The following is a 27,837-nucleotide window of genomic DNA, read 5'->3' on the forward strand; positions in this document are numbered from 1 at the left end:
CTAAAACAATATCCATTCTGTAGCCCATGAATCAAGGAGTAATTTTGACTTTCGAGTCTTATTTAAGAGATACATTTTGTAAAACCATAGCTGTCATAGATAGTGTTTCCTCTGATGGATATGGGAAAATAGAAAACTTTCTGGAAAGTATTCACCATTTTAGATCATTAAAAACATTCATGATTGATGGGAAGAAGTCAAAATGCCAATATTAACAGGAGTTTGGAAGAAGTTGATTACAACTCTCATAGATGACTTTGAGGGTTTCAAGATTCAGTGAAGGAAGTGAATGCAGATGTGGTAGATATAACAAGAGAACTAGAATTAAAGTAGGGCCAGAAGATGAAACTGAATCAGTGTGATCTTATGATAAAACTTGAATGGATGAGAAGTTGCTTCCTATGGATGAGCAAAGAAAGTGGTTTCTCAAGATGAAATCTACTCCTGGTGCAGATACCGTGAAGATTGCTGAAATGAGAATGAAGGACTTAAAATATTACATAAATCTAGTTGATAAAGCAGCAGCAGAGTTTGAGAGGATTGACTCTAATTCTGAAAGAAGTTATACTATGGGCAAAATGTTATCAAACACATCTCATGCTACAGAGAAATCATTCGGGAGAAAAGTCAATCGATGTGGCAAACTTCACTGTTATCTTATTTTAAGAAATTGACACAGCCACTCCAACATTCAATAACCAACATCCTGATCAGTCAGCAGCCATCAACATTGAGACAAGACCCTCTACGAGCAAAAATGCAACTCACTGAAAGTTCAGATGATGATTAGCATTTTTTAGCAGTAAAGTATTTTTTAAATGTTTATTTTTGAGAGAGAGAGAGAGAGAGAGAGAAAGTGAGAGTGAAAGGAGAGCACAAGCAGGAGACGGGCAGAGAGAGAGGGGGACAGATTTACCTAAATGGGCTCTGTACTGACAGCAGAGAGCCCGATGTGGGGCTCATACTCATGAAACGTGAGATCATGACCTGAGCTGGTCAGACGCCTAACCGACTGAGCTACCCAGGCACCCCAGCAATATTTTTAATTAAGGTATGCACATTATTTTAGACATAATGCTATTACATATTTAATATACCACAGTATAATATAAACATAACTTTTACACGCACTGAAACTAAAAAATTCAATTGACTTTATTTACATTATTGTGGTGACCTGGAATCATTCCACAATATCTCTGTGGTATGCCTGTATTATGCAGAACAAAATTGTCAAGAGTGGGCATCCTGTCTTAATCTTTATTGTAGAGGAAAAGCTTTAAGCTTTTCACCGTTAAGTATGATGTTAGCAGTGGGCATGTCATATAAAGGCTTTATTATGTTGATATAGGTTCCCTCTATAACCACTTTGTTGAGAGTTTTTTTTTTACAAATGGATGCTTAATTTTATTAAATGCTTTTTCTGCATCTATTGAGATGATCATAGGATTTTTACCCTTCACTTTCTGTTTTCTTTTTTTAATAGTTTATTAATCTTTTTAATTTACATCCAAGTTAGTTAGCACATAGTGCAACAATGATTTCAGGAGTAGATTCCTTAATGCCTCTTACCAATTTAGCCCATTCCCCCTCCCACACCCCCTACAGCAACCATCCATTTGTTCTCCATATCTAAGAGTCTCTTATGTTTTGTTCCCCTCCCTGCTTCTATATTATTTTGGCTTCTCTTCCCTTATGTTCATCTGTTTTGTATCTTAAAGTCCTCATATGAGTGAAGTCATATGACATTTGTCTTTCTCTAATTTTGCTTAGCATAATAGCCTCTAGTTCCATCCACACAGTTGCAAATGGCAAGATTTCATTATTTTTGATTGCCGAGTAATACTCCATTGTATACATATACCACATCTTCTTTATCCATTCATCCATCGATGGACATTTGGGCTTTTTCCATACCTTGGCTATTGTTGATGCTGCTATAAACATTCGGGTGCATGTGCCCCTTTAAAACAGCACACCTGTATCCCATGGATAAATGCCTAGTAGTGCAATTGCTGGGCTGTAGGGTTGTTCTACTTTTAGTTTTTTGAGGAACCTCCATACTGTTTTCCAGAGTGGCTGCACCAGCTTGAATTCCCACCAACAATGCAAAAGAGATCCTCTTTCTCCGCATCCTCACCATCTGTTGTTGCCTAAGTTGTTAATGTTAGCCATTATGACACGTGTGAGGTGGTATCTCATGGTTTTGATTTGTATTTCTCTGATGATGAGTGATGTTGAGCATTTTTTCATGTGTCAGTTGGCCATCTGGATGTCTTCTTTGGAGAAATGTCTATTCATTTCTTTTTCCCATTTCTTCACTGGATTATTTGTTTTTTGGGTGTTGAGTTTGATAAGTTCTTTATAGATTTTGGATACTAACCCTTGATCTGATATGTCATTTGCAAATATCTTCTCCCATTCTGCCTGTTGCCTTTTAGTTTTGCTGATTGTTTCCATTGCTGTGCAGAAGTTTTTATTTTGATGAGGTCCCAATAGTTCATTTTTGCTTCTGTTTCCCTTGCCTCTGGAGACGTGTTGAGTAAGAAGTTGCTGTGGCTAAGGTCAAAGGGGTTTTTACCTGATTTCTCCTTGAGGATTTTGATGGCTTCCTAACTTACGTTTAGATGTTTAATCAATTATGACTTTATTTTTGTGTATGGTGTAAGGAAGTGGTCCATATTCATCTTTCTGAATGTCGCTCTCCAGTTTTCCCAGCACCACTTGCTGAAAAGACTGTCTTTATTCCATTTGATATTCTCACCTGCTTTGTCAAAGATTAGTTGGCCATACGTTTGTGGGTCCAATTCTGAGTTCTCTATTCTGTTCCATTGATCTGAGTGTCTGTTCTTGTGCCAGTATGTCTTGATGATTACGTCTTTGTGATACACCTTGAAGTCTGAGATTCCAGCTTTGGTTTTCTAAGATTGCTTTGGCTATTTGGGGTCTTTTCTGGTTCCATACAACATTTATGATAGTTTGTTTTAGCTCTGTGAAGAATGCTGGTGTTATTTTGATAGGGATTGCATTGAATATGTAGATTGCTTTTGGTAGTATTGACATTTTAACAGTATTTGCGCTTCCTATTCAGGAGCATGGAATCTTTTTTTCCATTTTTTTTTTTTGTGTCTTCTTCAATTTCTTTCATAAGCTCCATACTTTTCAGTGTATAGATTTTTCACCTCTTTGGTTAGATTTATTCCTAGGTATTTTATCAGTTTTGGTGCAATTGTAAATGGGATAGATTCCTTGATTTCTCTTCCTGTTGCTTCATTGTTGGTGTATAGGAATGAAACTAATTTCTGTGCATTGATTTTATATCCTGCGACATTGCTGAATTGATGGATCAGTTCTAGCGCTTTTTGGTGGACTCTTTTGGGTTTTCCACATAGACTATCATGTCACCTGTGAAGAGTTCAAACTTGACCTCCTCCTGGCCTATCTGGATGCCTTTTATTTCTTTGTGTTTTATGATTGCTGAGGCTAAGCCTTCAATACTATTTTGAATAACAGTGGTGAGAGTGGACATCTCTGTCGTGTTCCTAACCTTGGGGGAAAGCTCTCAGTTTTTCCCCACTGAGGATGATATTAGTGTTGGGTCTTTCAAAAATGGCTTCTATGATCTCGAGGTATGATCCTTCTATCCCTACTTTCTTGAGGATTTTTTTCTATCAAGAAAGATGCTGTATTTTGTCAAATGCTTTCTCTGCATGTATTAAGAGGATCATGTGGTCCTTGTTCTTTCTTTTATTGATGTGATGAATCACATTAATTGTTTTGTGGATATTGAACCAGCCCTGCATCCCAGGTATAAATCCCACTTGGTCGTGGTGAATAATTTTTTTAGTGTATTATTGCATCCGTTTGGCTAATATTTTGTTGAGGATTTTTGCATCCATGTTCATCAGGGAAATTTGTCTATAGTTCTCCTTTTTAGTGGGGTCTTTGTCTGGATTTGGAATCAAGGTAAATATGGCTTAATAGAATGAGTTTGGAAGTTTTCCTTCCATTTCTGTTTTTTGGAACACCTTCAAGAGAATAGGTGCTAACTCTTCTTTAAATGTTTGGTAGAATTCCCCTGGAAAGCCATCTGGCCCTCGAGTCTTGTTTTTTGGGAGATTTTTGATTACCAATTCAACTTCCTTACTGGTTCTGGGTCTTTTCAAAATTTATATTTCTTCCTGTTTCAGTTTTGGTAGTGTATATGTTTCTAGGGATTTGTCCATTTCTTCCAGGATGCCCATTTTATTGGTGTATAATTGCTCCTAATATTCTCTTATTATTGTTTGTATTCCTGCTGTGTTGGTTGTGGTCTCTCCTCTTTCATTCTTGATTTTATTTATTTGGGTCCTTTCCTTTTTCTTTTTGATCAAACTGGCTAGGGGTTTATCAGTTTTTGGGTTTTGGGTTTTATTTGCTGTTCTTTTTCCAGCTCTTTAAGATATAAGTTTACGTTGTGTATCTGGGACCTTACTTCCTTCTTTAGGAAGTCCTGGATTGCTATATATTTCCCTCTTATGATCGCCTTCGCTGTGTCCCAGTGGTTTTGGGCTGTGGTGTTATCATTTTCATTGGCTTCCATGTACTTTTTAATTTTCTCTTTAACTTCTTGGTTAGCCCATTCATTCTTCAGTAGGATGGTCTTTAGTCTCCAAGTATTTGTTATCTTCCCAAATTTTTTCTTGTGGTTGATTTCGAGTTTCATAGTGTTGTGGTCTGTAAATATGCACGATATGATCTCAATATTTTTGTATTTGTTGAGAACTGATATGTGTCCCATTATGTGATCTATTCTGGAGAATGTTCCATGTGCACTGGAGAACAATGTATATTCTGCTGCTTTAGGATGAAATGTTCTGAATATATCTGTTAAGTCCATCCAGTCCAGTGTGTCATTCAAAGCCATTGTTTCCTTGTTGATTTTCTGTATAGATGATCTGTCCGTTGCTGTAAGTGGAGTGTTGATGTCCCCTACTATTATGGTATTATTATCAATGAGTTTCTTTATGTTTGCAATTAATTGATTTATATATTTTGGTATATTCTACGTTGGGAGCATAAATATTTATAATTGTTAGGTCTTCTTGCTGGATAGACCCTTTAATTATGATATAATGCCCTTCTTCATTTCTTGTGACAGTCTTTATTTCAAATTCTAGATTGTATATATAAGTATGGCTACTTCGATTTGCTTTTGTTGACCATTAGCATGAGAGATGGTTCTCCATCCCCTTACTTTCAATCCGAAAGTGTCTTTAATTCTAAAGTGGGCTCTTGTAAACAGCATATAGATGTATCTTGTTTTCTTATCCATTCTGTTACCCTATGTCTTTTGTTTGGAGGGTTGAGTCCATTGACGTTTAGAGTACTGAAAGATATGAATTTATTGCCATTATATTGCCTGTAGAGTTGGAATTTCTGGTGGTTTCTCTGGTCTTCTCTTTCTTTGTTGCCTCTGGTTTTCTTTTTTTCTTTTCTCCCCTCAGAGAGTCCCCCTTAAAATTTCTTGCAGGGCTGCTTTAGTGGTCACAAACTCCTTTAATTTTTGTTTGGGAAAATTTTTATCTCTTCTATTTTAAATGAAGGCTTGCTGGATAAAGAATTCTTGGCTGCAAATTTTTCTCTAATTCAGCACATTGAATATATCCTGCCACTGTTTTGTAGCCTGTGAAGTTTCTGTGGACAGGTCTGCTGCAAACCTGATCTGTCTTCCCTTGTAGGTTAAGGGCTTTTTTCCCCCTTGCTGCTTTCATGATTCTTTCCTTGCCTGAGTATTTTGTGAATTTGACTATGTTATGCCTTGATGGTCATTTTTGGTTGAATCTTATGGTAGTCCTCTGTGCTTCCTGGATTCTGATGTCTGTGTCTTTCCCCTGGTTAGTAAAGTTTTCCACTATGATTTGCTCACATAACACTTCTACCCCCTTTTCTCTCTCTCTTCATTCCCTGGGACCCCTATGATTCTGATGTTGTTCCTTTTTAATGAGTGACTGATTTCTCTAATTCTTAAGTTGTGCTCTTTAACCTTAGTCTCCCTCTTGTTTTCTGCTTCATTATTCTCCATAAGTTTGTCCTCTATATCAGCTCTGTGACTTTTTTGGTACATTCTCATATTTTTTATCTCTTTGTTGAAGTTCTTGTGTTTATCCATTGTTCTTTAAAGTTTGGTGAACATCTTTATAACTATTACTTTAAGCTCTTTATCAAGTAAATTACTTATCTTTATTTTATTAAGATTTCTTTTTGAGGTTTTATCTTGTTAGTTTGCTTGGAACATATTTTTCTGTTTCCTCATTTTGCTTGACTGTCTGTTTGTTTCTCTGTATTAGGTGAAACAGCTCTATCTCCCAGCCTTAGAGGAGCAGCCTGTGTAGGTGATAAACCTTATCATTTAACTTTGCCCTTGCTTTTAGTTGTCTCTGAAATGTTTGTGATTATTTAACTAGCCTGATTTATTCTTAATAGTTGCCAGTTTTTGAGGGTATGCCAAGATCTGTCCTCTCAATCAGCACCTAGTTTCAGGCTGATTGGAAGTCAGCCCCTCAGGCAGCAGGTTTTAATGTATGCAAATATATACAGACATGTGGGACTGCAGTCATAATCCTTGCTGGCCTGTCCCAGCAATCTGGAGGTTTCCCCTAGGCAACAGTTGTAAAAATGAGGGCTCTGAACAATGTACGAGCACCTTTCTGGAGGGTACCAGCAAAGTGTAACAAGGCAAATATGGCATTCCCCAGCCTATGTTCCCTAAGATTATCTCCTTAGCCTCTATATGTATGGGAAACCTGACACCTATCCCTAAGGTTGAAGCTCCAGGACAAGTAAATAGGCCTTTTTCACGGGAAGACTCAGGGTGTGCCTGCTGCCTGTGCAATGCCCTGGTAGTGGTAGCCTGCCAAGAACTGTGTCTCTGAATTTTTCAGTCCTATTGACATAGAGATGCAAGGCCCCTGGCCATAATATCCAGGAGATCAAGGGGTTTCTCCTGTGTGGACTACACATGTCCACTGGCTTTAACAAGGCAGAGCAAGACTGTAGGACCAGGTCATGCCCACTGGCTTTAGTGGAACAGTGGGAAGACACAGAGCTGGGACATGCCTATTGGCTTTAGTTAGGCAGCATATCCCTGGTATATTAATACACAACAGGATAATTACAGTTTTAATCAGTTTTAACAGTTTAACAGCTTCCATTTAATTGTAGATCACATGGGTATAATGAAAACAACAGAGAGAGGTAACTAGGGAAGTTGGCAGGTAGACTGGACAAAGCCCCAAAATATGGTAGTTCCTTTTCATATTCATGTTGATCTAAGATCTGGACATCAGGTTTTCAGGACAAAAACTAGATTTTTTGTTTGTTTTTTGATCAGTATGTCTAGAGCTGATCAGTTACTGAAAAACAAGAGTCACAAATAAGCATACTCACAAGAGACTGAATACAATCTTACCTGCCAGTTCAGGTGACCATGACAATATAACTACTAAGTGGACCAGTTACTTATATTCTCTGCTTCCCTATATCAAGATGTATAAATAAAAAATTCTGAATCCTTCCAATGGGCCATACATATATTAGATGCTAGGGATACAACAATACATACAAAGCAGTGCCTTCTCTCATGCCCCCAAGAGTTGGCAAAATGTTTTATCTGTAGAGGCCCACATAAAAAGCACTTTTAGGCTTTTCAGGTCATAGAGTTTCAATCAGAACTACTAAATTGTGCTGTTGTTGAATAGGCATAGTTTTGTTCCAATAAAACTTTATTTATGGACACTGAAATTTGACTTTCATATAATTTTCATATGTCATGAAATGCTATTTTTCTTTTGTTTTTTTTTCCCCAACCATTTAAAAATATATTTTTAAAAAACACTCATGGCTAGCAGACCACTCAAAAACAGGTAGTGGGCCAGAATTAGCCCATGGGCTAAAGTGTGCCTACCCCTGTCTAGTCTAATGTGGAAGATTAATACAGAAACAAATTATTTCAATACAATGTGATAAAAGCTAGAGTTCTATGGTTCTCTGGGAGTCAGAAGAAGGCCACCTAACTTAACCCAAGGCATTAAAGAAAGTATCCCATAAACATTAGCCCCAGATCTGAGTCTTAAAGAATGTTAATATGAAGGCATTAAGTAAGCAGAGAAAGGGGAAAGCAGGCTCCAAGTAAAAAGCAGAGAATGAACACAGTCACAGAATTGATAAACAGCATGAAATTCTTGGGCAATGTTATTGCTCTAAAATCAAATATAAGGAATGCCAGATGAAGTTGTAGGTAAGGGTAGGGATGAAGCTATAAAATATATATACCATGGTGGGTATATATATACCATAGGCTCACACACACACACACACACACACACACACACCATGCCTTTGGGCAATGACGACCACTGACAAGTTTTCAGCAGGGGATTGATATAATTGAATCTCTATTTTAGATATATCTCTGTGGCAACACTTTGGCAGACAGATCTGAGACAGCTGAGAGGCTACTGAAAAAGTCCAAGGGTGAGATAATGAGGGCCTGAACCAGGGCAAAAGTAATGGAAATGATGAGAAGAGGATAAATTATAGAAGCATCTGGAAGGTAAAATTAACATGGCTTAGTGAGGAGAGAAAGAAGTCAAGAACGACTTGGGTTTCTCACTTAGATGACTAGGTGGATGAAAGTATCACCAAATGCTATTGGAATGAGAGTTTTATAAGCTAGATAATGAATTCAGATTTGTACACTTTGCAATGCATTTACTGTTGGGTTTTCCCATGGATATTTTTACCAGGCTACTGTACATATGAATTTTGGGGACAGATTAGAACTAGAGATACAGTTATGAGCACAGAGGTGGTAGTTAAAACCATGAATGAATGAAGATGCTCAGATTCAGTGAGTAGAGTAAGGAGAGTCATGGGCCATGGTGATTATAGGAGACTGGAAGAATAGGAGAAAATGATATTTGAGACTTTGATGATATTAAAAAGTAGCTGTGAAGAGAATGGAGAAGGAGAAGGAGAAGAGATTGCTATCAGAAAGGTGAATTTAGTCTTTCACAACAGATTCCTGAAAATCCTTTAATTAATCCTTTAATGCCTTGAGGCAGTCGTTCTCAAACTATATGCTTTTCACCTGGAAAGCTTTGTTAAAACACATTGCTTGGCACCGTGCCCCAGAGTTTTGAGTCAGTAGGTCTCTGGTGGTACTCAATAATCTGCATTTTAATAATCTGTTCTTAAGTGATGTTCACCAGCAAGAATCACAGCCCAAAAGCATCCATTGTATGAAATAAGTTAATTTCTCTTTTATGCATCTAGAACGCTTCTAGTTATGTGTCATCCTTGAGGATACTAAGATAATGGGACACAACTGACTTTCTTTGTCCTGTGATTCAAGGAACCCTGTCAGAAAGACTGGAAAGTGTCAGAGGCCATGAGAGCAGAGACCATACCTATGTTATTCATGATTGATTCTCCAGATTCTAGCATAAGTTAGACATTCAATTAATACATGTTGACTGAAAGACTGACAAGGTCCATAGTACAGTCAGAGGAGGAAGCTCCTGCTATAGAGAGTTTGTTGCTGAAGTTATAATCAAAGACTCATAAAACTAAAGTTTGTGATCCTTTACAAGGACAATGAAATATTTCAGTATGACAGTATGAATTGAGGTAGGGAAGATGATGGTGAAGCAGGTGCCAAAGTATAAAATGGAAGTGGGAGAATGACCTGGAGGCTGATAGATGCCAGTGGTAGGGAAAGGAAAATGCCAAAGCCTGCATATTTGGATTTCAAAAGTGAAGAGATTCTGCATGAGGGTGGAGGAATAATGCTTTGGAAGTTGTGTATAGAGAGCATGCCTAAATCAGGGCATATGAACACACTGTCCATTAAATTGTGTCTTGGCTTTTTTATTTTATCATTTATTTTATTTTATTTTATTTTATTTTATTTTATTTTATTTTATTTTTAATATATGAAATTTATTGTCAAATTGGTTTCCATACAACACCCAGTGCTCATCCCAAAAGGTGCTCTCCTCAATACCCATCGTCCACCCTCCCCTCCCTCCCACCCCCCACCAACCCTCAGTTTGTTCTCAGTTTTTAACAGTCTCTTATGCTTTGGCTCTCTCCCACTCTAACCTCTTTTTTTTTTCCTTCCCCTCCCCCATGGACAAAGGGCTAGTATCCAAAATCTATAAAGAGCTCACCAAACTCCACACCTGAAAAACAAATAACCCAGTGAAGAAATGGGCAGAAAACATGAATAGACACTTCTCTAAAGAAGACATCCGGATGGCCAACAGGCACATGAAAAGATGTTCAACATCGCTCCTTATCAGGGAAATAGAAATCAAAACCACACTCAGATATCACCTCACGCCAGTCAGAGTGGCCAAAATGAACAAATCAGGAGACTATAGATGCTGGCGAGGATGTGGAGAAACGGGAACCCTCTTGCACTGTTGGTGGGAATGCAAATTGGTGCAGCCGCTCTGGAAAGCAGTGTGGAGGTTCCTCAGAAAATTAAAAATAGACCTACCCTATGACCCAGCAATAGCACTGCTAGGAATTTATCCAAGGGATACAGGAGTACTGATGCATAGGGGCACTTGTACCCCAATGTTTATAGCAGCACTCTCAACAATAGCCAAATTATGGAAAGAGCCTAAATGTCCATCAACTGATGAATGGATATTTTATCATTTAATACAATGCCCTGAGACTTTACCCACATGATCATAAATTACTTATACACATTTTCTCATTCTGTATAGTTCTATAATTTTTACCATATACATCCTCTTTCTGTTATACATATTTATTCTTAAGGCCATTCCTAAGAATTTTTTGTGTTTGGTTGCTATCATGAATGGAATATATTTCTCCTTATAGCTCCTAATTGGTTATTCTGGTCTATTGTTGTTTTAAATTAAATTTGTGCTTTTTTGACTTATCCTTTGAGCTCGTTGTAACACCTTACAATTTCCTCAATAAAATCTTTAACATATGTTCATTTTTATATCATTATAAGTTAAGATTTTTACCTTAAAAAATTACCTTTTAACATTTGCTATGAATTGTTATTGTGCAATTTTATTGAAATAGATTTGATAAAATTCATTTATAGGTTTTGTATCTAAGCTTACAACCTGAAGAGAATATTCTTTTTGGAACCGTCCATCAGATATTGGTATTAGAATGATGCTAGTTTCAAAATCAATGTGAATAACTCTGTAAGATTTTCATTTCTATAACAGTGTTCTATAACAATTCTATAATACTGTTATAGAATTGGCTATTCCTAGAAAATGTGAAGAAAAAAAACATGTGGTCCTAAAGTATTGTTGGTACTTTCTCTTTGATAATTGTTTTCAAGGTTTCTACAGTTGCAGGCCCATTTAAGTTTTGAATTTCTTACTAATGCTTGGTGTTTAACATTTTATATTTCAAACTTGGTGAGATTTTCAAATTTATTGAGGTAAAATTACAGTAGTTTCCTATAATTTAAGAAAACTTCTTTGTATTTGCTGTTATATTCCATTTATCATTTAAATTTTATTTATAATTTATCTTTGTTTTCTTAATTAAATTTGCTGGAGGCTTATCTACTTAATTCATCTCCCCATAAAAACAACATAGCCCTTGGCTTAATATTATATTGGATTCTTAATCATGTAATTTCATTCTTCATTTTTAATAATGAAATATTTAAGGTTATGAATTTACTTCTGAATATTGCTCTCAAAGTTTTTATAAGTCCTGATCTCATTTTTGTTATTTTTTATTAGTCACTAGAAGCTAGTGTTTCTTTTGTCTAATACTTGCATATAAATGTGTTCTGAAATATTATAGCAATGGAAGACTTTTGTTTAGCTTTGTTTCTATATTTGTAGAAGTTTTACATTATCATCAGAGAACAGGGCAAGTATGATTTCTACTTGTAACAGTATGCAAAGGTTTTCTTTGTTGTATACCATATGATCATTTAAAAAATGTTCTCTGGATATTTGAAAAGAGGGTATATTCACTGTCCATCAAATATAATTTTTGGTACTAATTAAATCTGATGAATTATGTTTTTCATATATTCTAAGTACTTATTTTTACTTACTCTATATGTCATAGCTAAATTGTGGGAAGTCTTCCATAAAGACATTTCTGTAAGTTTTCTTCTTGTATTGCCAATAGTTATTTATTTAAATATTTGGATGTAAAAATATGTCTCATGAATATAAAATACTTAAATATAAGGATATAAATATAAATGCAAAATAAATCTTTTGGGACCAACATGATTATATGGTTATTGTTCCTGTTTTGTTTTGTTTCCAAGTAGATAAATGACATGGTCATTTATTTGGAAAATTTATTTGGCCTTATTTGGAAAATGGACTGATTAGAAGGAGGTAAAATAGGCCATTTTCTAAAGTTCTTCTTTCTCATTATATTCATCCCAAAGGGCTCAAGTACAGACCTAAAGCTGAGTGTTGAATCTTTGCCAGTTGATTGCTTACTCAAACCAAAGTTTTTCTACTTTAGTATAAAACACTAGGCTAAATATTAAATATCAAGGAGATACCATTTCTTTTATGTGCTAAGAGTTCCTTCATAAATCCAAGAAATCATTTGGACTAAGAAAGGGGGAATAAATAAATGCCCTATACCATTCCTGGGGTAATCCATACATGAAGGTTCAGTTTTCCACAAGAGGGCAGCATCACCTAATAAATTATGTCGTTGAGCCCCTCCTCCAATAGGCGGCTGAGATGGGAGGCTGAAAGGGTAGACAGAGTAGGTTCTGGGAGCCATAGGACCTGCCACACCATGAAAACCAAAGGGCCCTACTATCTCCAAAGCCAGGATTACAACTATTCCTGAGATGTTGCTACAGCAGGAACAAAGAGAACATGGAGCTCACCAGGAGAGATTGAGTAGGTGACACACCCAGATACTCTCATTTTTAGGACTGACTCAGAAGCCACCATGGATGGTATCTACACTCCCTCCAAGTGCTGGTATCTGTGTATAACCAGTATCTCACAGGGACCTCTATTTCATGTTCACATCTTTGTCACCCCTAATGATTTCCCTGTGAATTTTGTGCTTTGAAGGTTAGGCTGCAAAGCACACTAGAGTTCTGATGTTCTCCTTATTTAATAATGCTTAGTTACTCCAATTATCCTTCTTTTATACCCCAGGGAAAGGAATGGGAATGAGATTCCTTGAGAATTCACTACATGAAAGGCATTTTATATAAATTGCCTTATATAATCATCACAACAGTGCCATTATATAGGAACTATTATTTCCCATGTGATGGAACTAGGCAGTGCCATACATGGATCTGACTCTAAAGGAAAAACTACCAAGCGACCTCTCCAAGAAGCCTTATCTAAAACGTAAATCCATGGGGCGCCTGGGTGGCGCAGTCGGTTAAGCGTCCGACTTCAGCCAGGTCACGATCTTGCGGTCCGTGAGTTCGAGCCCCGCATCGGGCTCTGGGCTGATGGCTCAGAGCCTGGAGCCTGTTTCCGATTCTGTGTCTCCCTCTCTCTCTGCCCTTCCCCCGTTCATGCTCTGTCTCTCTCTGTCCCAAAAATAAATAAACATTGAAAAAAAATTTAAAAAAAAAATAAAAAATAAAAAATAAAACGTAAATCCTGACCAATTCAAGACTGAATCAGTAACAATGTGTCTGTTGTGTAAGGCATTTATTAACATGTCCCTTCCTATCCAGGTATGTGAGCAGGGATAGCTTAATCTTAGGTACCAGCAAGTTATCCAATAAATCAATGGGATCCTATGTAACCTCACCCTTACTAACTTAAAACCCTTTCTCTCTTATGTATTCCCTCAAGATAAATCACTTGGATGTAGAGCATGAGAACAGTGGAAGAATTACAGATGGCTTCTGTGTTTCTGGTTTGGTTGAGGGCATAGTTGATCCCAGGCACAGAGATAAGGGGCTTGGGAGGAGAAGATTATATGTTAGGTTTTGAGCATATTGTGCTTGAAATGCTTTTGAGACATTTAAGTATAGATGTCTGGTAGGCAGTTGACTATATGGGTCTGGGGCTCAAGAGATATAGTCACAGATACATATAAATGATAATTGAAGCTCTATAACTGAGTGAGGTTTTCCATGGTATATTAATGAAGTTAGAAAGAGTGGAACTAGAGAAAACACCAACATTTAATGGATGATCAGAGGAAGATCAGGTAGTAGAGGAGCCTGGTGTTAAAAAGCAAATGATTTCTCCCGCTATGTTCATCTGTTGAGTTTACCGAATTCTACATGTGAGTGAAATCATATGATATCTGTCTTTCTATGGCTGACTTATTTAGCTTAGCATAATACACTCGAGTTCCATCCAAGTTGTTGCAAATGGCAAGATTTCATTATTTTTCATTGTCAAATAGTATTTCATTATATATATATATATATATATATATATATATATATATATACCACATCATTTTTTTAAACAAGTGATTCATGTATTTATTTTATTTATTTTTTCAATGTATGAAATTTATTGTCAAATTGGTTTCCATACAACACCCAGTGCTCATCCCAAAAGGTGCCCTCCTCAATACCCATCACCCACCCTCCCCTCCCTCCAACCCCCCATCAACCCTCAGTTTGTTCTCAGTTTTTAAGAGTCTCTTATGCTTTGGCTCTCTCCCACTCTAACCTCTTTTTTTTTTTTCCTTCCCCTCCTCCATGGGTTTCTGTTAAGTTTCTCAGGATCCACATAAGAGTGAAAACATATGGTATCTGTCTTTCTCTGTATGGCTTATTTCACTTAGCATCACACTCTCCAGTTCCATCCACGTTGCTACAAAGGGCCATATTTCGTTCTTTCTCATTGCCATGTAGTACTCCATTGTGTATATAAACCACAATTTCTTTATCCATTCATCAGTTGATGGACATTTAGGCTCTTTCCATAATTTGGCTATTGTTGAGAGTGCTGCTATAAACAATGGGGTACAAGTGCCCCTATGCATCAGTACTCCTGTATCCCTTGTACCACATCTTTATCCATTCATCAGTCAAACAGAGAAGATGACAAGACATAAGAGACTTTTAAATACAGAGAACAAACTGAGGATTGCTGGAGATGGGGTGGGGGGATGGGTTAAATGGGTGATGGCCATTAAGGAGGGAACTTTTTGGGATGAGCACTGGGAGTCATATGTAAGAGATGAATCACCGGGTTCTAGTCAAGAAGCCAAGATTATATTGTATGTTAACTAACTTGAATTTAAGTTAAAAAAATCTGATTACTCTTGAAAGAAATTCTAAAAAAAAAAAAAAGCAAACCATGAGAGACTCTTAACTGTAAAGAACAAACTGAGAGTTGATGTAGGGAGGTGGCCAGGGGATGGGCTAAGTGGGTGATGAGTATTAAGTAGGGCACTTGTGATGAGTGCTGGGTGTTGTATGTAAGTGATGAATCACCAAGTTCTATGCCTAAACCAATTTTACCATATATGTTAACTAATTGGAATTTAAATAAAAACTTGAAATAAAAAGAAATATTTAAAAAATGAGCTGAGAGGTAGGAAAAGAACAAGAAAATGTGTCGTGCAAGCAAGAAAGGAGAATTTCACCAAGGAGGACATAATCCAGAGCAACAATGTCAAATGTCATATGCCAGTCACACATGATAAAGACTGAAAATAATCCATTGACTTTGACAATTAGGAAGTAATATGTAGCTTTTGACAGAGTAGTTTCAGTGGGGTTCTAGAGGCACAATTCGGACTGCGGTGGGTGGAAAGCCAAACTGTAGATGAAGGTGGTGAGTACACACTCTTCTTTTAAAAGACTAAGTATTAACAAAAGGAGAAAGATGGGGCAGTAGCCAGAAGGGGAAGTATGATGATGGGAAGATGGCTTAAAATATTTTTAATAAAAATAATTAAGATGGAGAAACTCAGACATGTATACAGGATGCAGGAAACTAATAGAAGGGAGAAGTATGAGCTCCAGTAGTACAGAGCAAAGATACAGCAGCAAAATGAAAGAGAAGCCATATGGAAAATTTACCAACAACCAGATATGTAGTAGCAACAGCATAACTATGCTCAAATATGTCTTTACCTTCCTTCTGCTTATGCCACTCTACTTCTCTTGAGTGCCTTTCTCCTCCTGATGTCTTATTTGTCTAATTCTACCTAACCTTTAGCTCAAATTCCACCTCCTCTCTGAACTTTTACCCTATCAATCTCTTCTGAAGTACTTTCTCTTGAATTATAGTAGCAAGTTCTGTCTGAACAATCCACTTGACAATCACCCTTCACCCTGTGAAATCTCCTTTATTGCTTTTTTTCAAAAATGTATCGCTAATTAATTTGTCACACGTGTGTCTTTTCTCCCCTATCAGGCTATATATTCCTTAAGGGCAGCGTTTATATCTTAGAGGCTGCCACAGCTTCCAGAATGCCTATAATGGCTGGTAGTAGGGTCTCTTTAAATAGGTGTCATTGATTTAAATAAAAACTTGAAAAAGAAATAAATCTATGTGATTGAGCAGTGGCAGCTTGTTATGAAGGGTACAGAAGAACATCAGGTTAGATAGGCTCTTGGTGTGTATGGAGTCATTTAGTTCTCTCAGTAGCAAATAGGGAGACCAAGTCTTGCAGATGTGAAATAAGTTTAACCAAGATGACACGGGTAGTGCCATCGATGTGAACTAAGGTAACATGGGTAATATGTGGCAGTGTCATGAGTTGAACCAAAGACCCTTTCTCCTATGCCACTCTGCTTCAGCTGTCTGCAAAATTCGGTTTATGAGAAACACCTCTTTCTCTGATGATACTGATAAGAGACATAACTGTATTGAGGCTTTCTTTAGTACCAACCAAGTGGTCTCAGCGGTCCCTGTTCCTTACAGAAAATCTCCCTGTGCCTTACCTCCTGACTATCAGCTTGAGGATCCGGAAGGAGCCTTTGATGAGGATGAGGGCCTCTTGGCGGGATCCATACAGTGGAGTGCCATTGATATTCACCAGTTCATCACCGGTTTTCATCTTCTGGGACAAGGCTGCCTTGCCCCCATCTTCAATCTGTGTTGTAGAGAACAAAACAGAAAGCAGGTGGTGAGATGACCCCTTACCCAAAATTCGACATCCTGGTTCCTCCCAACCTCTGAGCCTCAAGTAGTACTGGGGGATGGCTCCAGGAAGCTCCAAGAAACAGCTAAGAAGCTCATCACAGGTCATTACTTACTGAAGGCAAAGCTTGGGCAAACCCTTCAGGAAGGAGACAACACAGAAATAATGCAATTTCTGCTCTGGAGGAATCCATGGTTCATCTGGGAAGAAAAGTGCTTCTAAATGAGAATAATGTTTGGAAGGAATGGGACAGTGTGAGCTGAAGGAGCAGCATGGCATAGCAAAACATGCCCACAAATTACAGACAGAAGAGCTAGGCTGCAGCAAAATGACCTTTGGCAAGTCCTTTCCTATCTTTGGTCAGCCTTTTGAAGTCTGATAAATTTGAGTTTGAATTTTGGTTCTAGTATTTCCTAGCTGTGTGACCCGGAGAAGGTTACCTGACTTCTTTGTGTCTCAATTACCTGATATGTGAAGTATAAATAACAAGAGTACCTACCTCACAGGGTTGTCAACACATGAAATATCTGAGAGCAGTTAAGTCCTCAATCATTGTGAACTCTGATGATCATAGCAAGGGAGTTGACTCTGAAGACCTTGCGCTTCCAGCTCAGTATGCTGTGAGTGGCATTGCAAATTCAAAAAAGTATGTACAAACAAAGTACCTGATGATTTACCTATGTCTCCAACAAGTGCCTAGAACAGTGCTTCTAGGGTCCTGGAACATAGTGGGAATTCACCAAAATCTGGAAACATGGGTGTTCACTGTTTCACCACAGCCTACAGAATTTCCATTGACCAGGGCAATCTTGGCAGAGAGGTATTCAGGCTGGAGGGCATTGAAAGCAAAGGGATAAATAATAGCAGGTAGGGTAGGCAAAAGAAAAGCAAAGCAGAATGTCCCTGCTGCGGTGGGGGGGGGGGGAGGGCTTGATTATGGCTACTTTTATATTCCTTCTACCACCAAGGTGAAGTCTACCAATTAGAACACCAGTTCCATCCATGGTGGCAGAAGTCATCTCATCCATCCATTAATCATTCCTCAAATTTTTAGTAAATTTCTAGCATGCACAGATCAGCATGCTAAGTGCTAGACATACTGAAATGAACAAAGCACACATGGCACCCAGGCTCAAGGTTAGGTTACTGTCTGAAGTTCATATGTCCACAGAGATGGTTAAGTAAAAAAAAAAAAAGTCCACTCCACTGATAAAATCAGGAAGAGATGTTTGCTTGTTTGTTTTTCTCCTCAGAACAAGTGAGGCAAGGATGATTAAGCCATACAGTGTTTAGGGAAAGGCAGATTCTAAGTGGGGCAACTAAAGGTTGGTCCTTTCTGCAGGTGTTTTTACATTTCTACTCTTCTTCTAATCTTTTTCTCAGTCTTTTATAGCACCCCTCCAATCTATCCCCCACCATGAAAGTCAGAATATTGTTGAGGTTTAGGTTGGCCAGCTCATGTACAATTTGGCAGTTGAGACCTCCTGAATACAGAGAAAAATGTTAATTCAGGATTTTAAAACTCCATCAAATAAATTGAAATTCTAAGTTAAATCACAGACTTATTAAATTTATTGCTGCTAACCCAACATTTGTGTTTTTTTTTAATTAACCTTTGTCTGACAAATCATAGGTTAGCCAAGTGACATTGAATATATATATACTTTTGTTCCAGTACTTGGGCCACCACTCAAGATAAAACAAGCCAATATTGGTAAATGGGGAACAACTTTCAGCAAATTAATTAGGATCACATTCTTATTTCCATTGTCATTATCATTATTACTTCACAGTCAGTGCTGCCTGCTGCCAAAAAAAAAAAAAAAAAGCAAAGTGCTGTACTTGAATTTCAGAAGTTCTATTTGAATGACTAATTCCTTTGGCATCTGAAGAAGGCCCTCAGCATCAGGCAGGACTTTCAAAAAGGATCAGCCATCTAAAAGGGCTTCCTTAGGCTAACAAAGTGCCATAAACAGGAGCCTAACTAGTGAATACTAATAGATTTTTCCTGTTGATGTACATTAGTCTGCATTCACTCTACCCATTTTTTATTCATGCAACTCAATTATCTATATTACTGTTACCAATAGCAAGTCTTCCCTTCATTAAGTATTGATATTAAGTACCACCTCAAGTTAATTAAGCACTTTGTTACATCAACAAGATCTCTGTTTATTCTAGGCCAGAAAATGAAAGGAGGGGGGACCTTTTAAACTAAAATATTAGTTATTGCTGCAGGAAAAGCTTAAGCATTTTGCATTCCCTTCTGCCACTGGGGATGCCACCGAGTCCTTGCAGGGACTCTTTCTTGGACTGTAAGCCTCAGGTCAACTATGCATGCCGCTTTTCTGTTTACTGCCCTTTCTCAGTCACTAGAAGCCTCCTCCTCAGGACAGATGTGTTGAGTGTAATAATACCAATTTAGCACAAGTGCAAGAATTTGCAGACAAAAAACCAGTAAATTATGGGTAGGTGGCACAATCCTAGAGTCCAGATGAGTCTGGATCAGGAGATGAAATTGATTGAAGGTCCCTCGGACTATACTCCAAACCAATCCTTTCCCAGACCCTGGGCACTTACTGTTTTATGCAACTGATTCCTTTTTACTTCTCCTGACTTTTTGATGCTTTTAAAAATTATTGTTTACTAGTCTTTCTTCCACTCCACTTCTTCGTTACAGCATATCTTCCATTTATTGTTTTGCTTCCTGATAGCCAGTTCTCCAGGTCAATGGCTCAACCGCATATTTGCTTACATAGAAGATAAAACAGCTGCTCATTTTTCTATCAAGGAAAAAAAATGAAAAGGGAAGGAAGGAAGGAAGGAAGGAAGGAAGGAAGGAAAGAAGGAAGGAAGGAAGGAAGGAAAGAAGGAAGGAAGGAAAGAAGGAAGGAAGGAAGGAGGAAGGGGGGAGGCAGGGAGAGAAGATGCATATATTCTTTTATAAAATGTTTTGTTTTCCCTTTTCACCACCCCATTCATAAGTCTGGCTGAGGCCCAGGGAAACTGTGAATCAACAAACTTGCTGAGGATAACATGCCCTGCTTGAGGGGCTGTGTACCATTATTTGATACTGCTTATTCAGTAAGGCTGACAAACATCCTAGCCCTTCCTGAATCAGACTTTTAGGGTGGCTTTCTTGTTTCATTTCAAGTGTTGGGAATTCTCAGATTGGACCCAGACACACTGGAATGTCAGTATAAACACACATCACAAAGATCAATGTAAATGATGGTTAACTTAGGTGTCATTTTGGATTTTCTAAGCGATTTCTGGGCTAGCAGTGAGTGGCCTGAGTAATTGAAAATGGATTGCATAAAGGTCATATAACCAAAAGCCAGCTCATGTCTGGAAAATGGGAAGAGCTGACTGACCTTGGACAAGTCCCTTTCACCTCTTGTGGCTTCTTTTACCCTTACTGATAAAACATGGGGATCTGACTAGATGATCTCTGAGGGCCCTTGGAGCTCTGACATCCAGTGACCTGTGAACAGTTAACAAAATCATGCATTATCCTTCTGCTGGCACAGATAATCCCAGCTTTTTGCCCCACTGTACTTTGCCTTCACCCATGTTTCACTCCTTCAAGACTGACTAACATCCATCTCTCATTTCCCTGTGGTCTTTATCCATTGTTTTGGAGTGGGCCATCAAGGTTGGAACACTTTGAAAAGCACAGTTGGGACACTGAGAGAAAGAGATTCCTGAATGAAGCCCAATTTTGTGCTAATGAGCTGGCAACTTGGAAATTTTTGATGCATCTCCAATGAAGCATGAAGTGCTCTGATACCTGTCAACAAAGTGACAAGCTGGCCCCTTGAGAGTCAAGGCAAAGAAAAATGGACTTAGAAACACTTACTGGTTTTTTAGTAGTAGCTTTTATTTAGTCAGATGCTAGCAGGTACTTGCTTGGGGCTTTTGAATAGATTTAGGAGATAAAAGAGAGTGAAGGAAAGAAAAGTTAAATAAGGTTTATCTTTTCAAAGGCAGTCATCAGGAGACACATCTGCAACAATAACCAACATGTATTGAATGCTTATTATAATAGTGTAAGAGCAGCATTAAAAATCAATGGCATGACTGTGAATACCTCAGCTTGCTACACAAAATTTATTGTAAAAAAAAAATAGGTATTGGACTAAAACTTTCCTGGCAAGTTCTAGGAGTTTCTGGACAAATTACCAGCCCACATTCCTACTTCCACCAGCTTGTCTATAGTCTAAGAAGGCAAACAACATAGTTAAAGATAGTTTAATATAGTCAATTGTTTACATTGATTTATTTTTTTGCAAATAGACAGAAAAGGTCCACCTTAAATAGTGGTCATATTGCTTAAAAAAAAGAATCTCCTCTGAATGTCTTATTAACACCCTTCAAAAGATTTTCAAGTTTTTAGTGACACTTTAGACACCAATTCAGTAATTCAGTCTTTTTTGGGGAATCAACTGAGAGAAAATGTAGAGAGGGTATAAAAGGTGGATTTAAGAAGTTTTGGGGCGCCTGGGTGGCTCAGTCGGTTGAGTGTCCAACTTTAGCTCAGGTCATGATCTCATGGTTTGTGAGTTCCAACCCCAGGTTGGGCTCTGTGCTGACAGCTCAGAGCCTGGAGCCTGCTTCGGATTCTGTGTTTCCCTCCCTCACTGCCCCTTCCATGTTCATGCTCTGTCTCTCTCTGTCTCTCTCTCTCTCAAAAATAAACAAACATTAAAAAAGAAGTTTATTAGGAAGTAGTTATATTAGGAAGTAGGATTACAAAATAATCGATACAGTCCATGCTTATTTTGAAACTTAGTTTGAAATCTTGAGCTATATCTGTTTCTGATCTGCCCTCTCTCCCATATTGGTATCCCTTAGAATTTGATAATGCTAGGAAAAATTCATCAGAGTGCCCTGGACAGGGAAGACAGAGGCCTTGAAACATCTGCCATCTCTTTGCCATAGCTTTCAACACTCTGATGCCAGGCTTTGGACATACTGGCTGCCGTAACTTCTTTTTCTTAGCAACTCTCTTCCTTCAAAATCCCTCTCAAATTTCCAAAGTAGCTTAGATTGGAAAAACAAGAAACTCTGCTTTTCCTCATCTTCCCTACTTTACCCAAAGGCAAAACAGAAAACATAACCTGTCTCTTAAACAAGAATTCAAAAACAACCACCAATTAAAAAGATATAAGTGGGCCTGGTTCTATGTGGTAATCCCTTTATGCAGATAGATTGAGGAGGTGGACACCAAGTGAGGAGATTTTTTCCCCTCTACTATGTCAGAAGCAGATGCCCAAATCCTACATAGAGTTGCTCCAAGAGTGTAAAGTTCTGTAGATAAGGCCCATGGTCTCCACTGATCTTGGACCAATGGAAATATGCTATGCCACACAGCATGACCTATCCTTACAGACAGTGCCTTCCTCCCTAGCTGCTTAATCACCATCTCGTTAACTAATCCTTACAACAAAGGTCCCCTAAGCTCTGAATCATTAAATTTCCCTAGGGATTAGCCCAAGTTGAATTCTAAGTATCTTTGCCAAAAACTTAGTCCAGAACCAAGCTCAGTTCTAGGAATTTGGTGATAAAGAAAGGAGTAGAGTCAAAAGCACTGCATCCTACATCAGCAATCAAAAGCAAATTGGTCTTTACTCCTACCAATTCAGATCATCCTGCTATCTCCATAAATCAAGTAAGGGGAAACAAACATCACTGTGCAAAAGTCAGCTCAGGGCTTCTTACATTATCAGCAAATATGCTCATTGAGGTCCTGGTGACACTTTGTCAACTCTAGCTACTTATTTACACTGAAGTCTTTTGCTGACATTAATAATATTCTCAGTGTTTGTCAAAAAAATCAGCCTTTGGTGGTTCAGAACAATGATCTCCAGAGTGGGGTGTATATATCCCAGGTTATGCACAAGATAATCTACTGGAAGGGGAGATATTTGAACTTCTGTTTATGTTTACCTTTATCTAAAATAATTTAGGGGCACCTGGGTGGCTCAGTCAGTTGGGCGTCTGACTTCAGCTCAGGTCATGGTCTTGCAGTCTGTGGGTTTGAGCCCTGCGTCATGCTCTGTGATAACAGCTCGGAGCTTGCAGCCTGCTTTGGATTCTGTGTTTCCCTCTCTCTCTCTGCCCTTCCCCTGCTCATGCTCTGTCTCTCTCTCTCTCTCCAAAATAGTCAAAAATAATTTAAAAATCAAGCATTATTAATATTTAATATCGGTGGTAGTAAATTCTATAATTCATAAATAAAATTATGTGTACTGGAGACACAAACTTAAAACATTTTTGCTGGTGTAAATTTTTACTAAAAATTTGGCCAAATCATAGACTTAAATGAGAGGGCTAAAACCAAAAAGCTTTTAGAGGTAAACATAGGAGAATATCTTTGTGACCTTGAGGTGGGCAAAGATTTCTTGGACAGGATGCAAAAGCAATAACCATAAAAGAATGAGTGCTATATTTGAGTTCATCAGAATAATATATATATATATATATATATATATATATATTATATATATTATTATATATATGTATACATACATACATACATACATACATATATATTCATCAAAAATGTCACTAAAGAAGTAAAAAGGCAAGTCACAGACTAGGAAAAAATATTCATACTACATATACCTGACAAAGGACTTGTATCCAGAATATGAAAAGAACTCCTACAAATCAAGAAGAAAAACACAGCCAATTAACAATTGGCAGAAGACTTGAACAGGCACTTCACTAACGATAGCCAAATACCCAATAGACACATGAAAAGGTACTCAATATCATTATTCATCAGAGAAATGCAATTTAAAGTATCCATTAGAATACTTAAAAAGACTGGAAATACCATGTATTGGCAGGAACATATAGCATTTGAACTCCACACTGCTGGTGGGAGTATAAAATTGTACATTCAGTGTAGAAATTCTGTACACCCTCTGTTGGACCCAGAAATCCCACACTTAGGTATATCCAAGAGAAGGAAATGCAGGTGCCCACAAAAAGATGTGATTGGACATAATAGCTTTATTCATAATAGACAAAAAAAGTAGGAACAACCCTAATGTCCATCAAAACACACACATCCAAGAGCTTGGGAAGATGATGGTGCAGGAGGACCCTGAGCTAACCCCATCCCACATTTACAACTCGTTATCATCTACATCCAAGTCAGTAAACAGGAGAGTGATCTGAAGACTGGCAGAACAAACTCCACAAACAAATATAGAGAAGAAGCAGCATCTAAAAGGTCAGGAAGGTCAGAAAGGCAGAGGCAGGAGGTGCCTGGGTGGCTCAGTTGGTTAAGTGGCAGACTTAGGCTCAGTTCATGATCTTGTGGTTCATAGGTTTAGGCCTCACGTTGGGCTCTGTGCTGACAGCTCAGAGCCTTGAGCCTTCTTTGGATTCTGTGTCTCCTTCTCTCTCTGCCCTTTCCCTGCTCATGCTCTGTCTCTGTGTCTCAAAAATAACAAATAAACGTTAATTTTTTTAAAAAAGAAAAGGCAGATGGGGGTTGCCTGCAGGAGAAAGGGAGCTGTATGCAAGGAGAAGAGAAACAGGAACTTGTACCAGGGAGCTCACACAGGGAAGACTAATCCCCATAACTTTTGGCTTTAAAAACCAGAGGGGATTAATTCTGTGAGTTTGTAAAACCAGTGGAACTTGGAGCCTGGAGCTTTAATATTCAGCTGCCTCAGTACTGGGCTAGCTGGGAGAGCTAGTGATTGCTAAGTTGCTGACTTAAAGAGACAGCAGTCTATGCAGACAGGCAACATAAAAACAGCAGTTTACAAAATGCTGCTGGCAAATGGGAGGCAGACCTATTCATATTGATTTTGGAGAGTGTTGTGGGACTTCTTTGAGAATGCATGAATTGGTAGGCTCGATTTCCCTCTCCCATCCTCCAGCATAAACACAGAGCCACCTGCAGGAGGCAAGTCTGCACAGACACTTGTAGCCTCGGCTGAGGGCAAATTTTTTTTAATATGAAAATTATTGTCAAATTGGTTTCCATACAACACCCAGTGCTCATCCCAAAAGGTGCCCTCCTCAATACCCATCACCCACCCTCCCCTCCCTCCAACCCCCCATCAACCCTCAGTTTATTCTCAGTTTTTAAGAGTCTCTTATGCTTTGGCTCTCTCCCACTCTAACCTCTTTTTTTTTCCCTTCCCCTCCCCCATGGGTTTCTGTTAAGTTTCTCAGGATCCACATAAGAGTGAAAACATATGGTATCTGTCTTTCTCTGTATGGCTTATTTCACTTAGCATCACACTCTCCAGTTTCATCCACATTGCTACAAAAGGCCATATTTCATTCTTCCCCATTGCCAAGTAGTATTCCATTGTATATATAAACCACAACTTCTTTATCCATTTGTCAATTGATGGACATTTAGGCTCTTTCCATAATTTGGCTGTTGTTGAGAGTGCTGCTATAAACATTGGGGTACAAGTGCCCCTATGCATCAGCACTCCTGTATCCCTTGGGTAAATTCCTAGCAGTGCTATTGCTGGGTCATAGGGTAGATCTATTTTTAATTTTTTGAGGAACCTCCTCACTGTTTTCCAGAGCGGCTGCACCAGTTTGCATTCCCACCAACAGTGCAAGAGAGTTCCCGTTTCTCCACATCCTCGCCAGCATCTATAGTCTGTTGATTTGTTCATTTTAGCCACTCTGACTGGCGTGAGGTGATATCTGAGTGTGGATTTGATTTGTATTTCCCTGATGAGGAGTGACATTGAGCATCTTTACATGTGCCTGTTGGCCATCTGGATGCCTTCTTTAGAGAAGTGTCTATTCATGTCTTCTGCCCATTTATTCACTGGATTATTTGTTTTTCAGGTGTGGAGTTTGGTGAGTTATTTCAGGGCAAATTTTTTAAAGCTTTGCACATGTCCCATCAAGTCACTGGGAGCACAGTGACCACTGCATTCCCTGCCCAGCCCCTGCACCAAGCCCAGTCACACTCCCCCAGTCACCAACATGTGCTGCACCCACCTTTGCCCCCAGCCACCACAGTGCTTAGGAATAGTGGCCCAACACAAGTTTTACTAACAAGGCTGCCATGCTCCCAAGTTGCCAGAAGGGCATGCCTCCCTCATAGCTGGCCTGCCATGGTCCCACTAACACCACTGACAGCAAGCACCACAACTGGCAGAGAGTCAGTGCAGATGACTACACTGAAAGGAAAAGTGACTTAGACAAAACACCAGCGTGTAAGCAACACACAGGATACTCTCCTGAAGTGCCAAGTACTGGTGAACAGGGGATGTTACAATGCACGGCATTCCAGGACTCCTCTTCATGAAGTCACTCCTTTCAAGGCAGAAGACACAGCTGACATTCTTAACATAAAGAAACAGACATAGAGAGGCAGACAAACTGAGGAGACAGAGAAATTTATCCCAAATGAAAGAACAGGACAAGACAATGGCCAGATAGCTGAGTGAGACAGATATAAGTAACATGCCTTAGAGAGACTTTAAAGCAGTGATCATAAGAATACTCACTGGACCTGAGAAAAGAGTGGAAGACATGAGAGAGACCCTTAACACAGAGATAAGGAATAACATAGCAGTCATAAAGGACTCAATAAACAAAACAAGAAACATGCTTGATGGAATGAATAGCAGCAAGGTGGAAGAAGCAAGGAATGAATTAGCGACCTAGAAGCCAGAGTAATGGAAAGCAACCAAGTTGAAAATAGAGAAAAAAGAATTACACAAAACAAAAGTAGACTCAGGGACTTGAGTGACTCCACCAAAGGTAATAGCATTTGTATTATAGGAATCCCAGAAGAAGAAGAGAGAGAAAAGGAGGCAGAAAATTTATTTGAAGAAACACTGGTTGAAAACCTCCGTAATCTAGGGAAGGAAACAGACATCCAGATCAAGGAGGCACAGAGAACTCCCATCCAAGTCAACAAAAGCAGACCAACATCCAGACATACTGTAATTAAATTGGCAAAATATAGTGATAAAGAAAAAAATCTTAAGAGCAGCAAAAGAAGTCACTAACTTACAACAGAAATCCTATAAGGCTAACAGGAGATTTTTCAATAGAAACTTGGAAAGCCAGAAGGGAGTGGCATGATATACTTAAAGTGCTAAAAGGGAAAAATCTGCAGCCAAAAATACACTATCCAGCAAGGCTGTCATTCAGAATAGAAGGAGAGATAAAGAGTTTCCCAGAAAACAAAAAATAGTGTTTGTGACCACTAAGCTGGCCCAACAAGAAGTATTAAAGGGTAATCTGGGTGGAAAGGAGAGACCAAAAGTGACACTATAGGGGTAAGAAACACAAAAGCATTAAAAACTGAATATTTCTGGGGCACCTGGGTGGCTCAGTCGGTTAAGCCTCCGACTTTGGCTAAGGTCACAATCTCACAGTTCATGAGTTCAAGCCCCGTGTTGGGCTCTGTACTGACAGCTTGGAGCCTGGAGCCTTCTTTGGATTCTGTGTCTTCCTATCTCTCTGCCTCTTCTCCACCCACGTTCTGTCTCTCTCAAGAATAAACATTTAAAAATTTTTAAAAATGAATATTTCTATTAAGAACACAGTCAAGGACATCACAAAAAAGGGATATAAAATATAGTAACATATATCTAAAATGTGGGGATGAGAGGAGAAAAGAATGAGTTCAAACTTAAATGACCATCGACTTAATATAGACTTCTATATGCAGAAGAGGTTATATACAAACCTAATAGTAAT

General features: G+C 38.5%; 1 protein-coding gene across 2 annotated transcripts in view; it reads right to left on the reverse strand.

The window, feature by feature from the left end:
- SHROOM4 (shroom family member 4) overlaps positions 1 to 17,048 on the reverse strand; it is a 135,820-nt gene extending 118,772 nt beyond the window's left edge. For both annotated transcript variants that reach the window (XM_047844495.1, XM_047844493.1), the window contains exon 1: positions 16,928 to 17,048. In XM_047844495.1, coding sequence (XP_047700451.1) covers positions 16,928 to 17,043 — 116 coding nt within the window. In that variant the 5' untranslated portion in view covers positions 17,044 to 17,048. The remainder of the gene's footprint in view (positions 1 to 16,927) is intronic.
- Positions 17,049 to 27,837: the final 10,789 nt, after the last annotated feature.

The sequence above is a fragment of the Prionailurus viverrinus genome, chromosome X (assembly GCF_022837055.1).
Source record: "Prionailurus viverrinus isolate Anna chromosome X, UM_Priviv_1.0, whole genome shotgun sequence".
In the NCBI taxonomy this organism is placed as follows: Eukaryota; Metazoa; Chordata; class Mammalia; order Carnivora; family Felidae; genus Prionailurus; species Prionailurus viverrinus.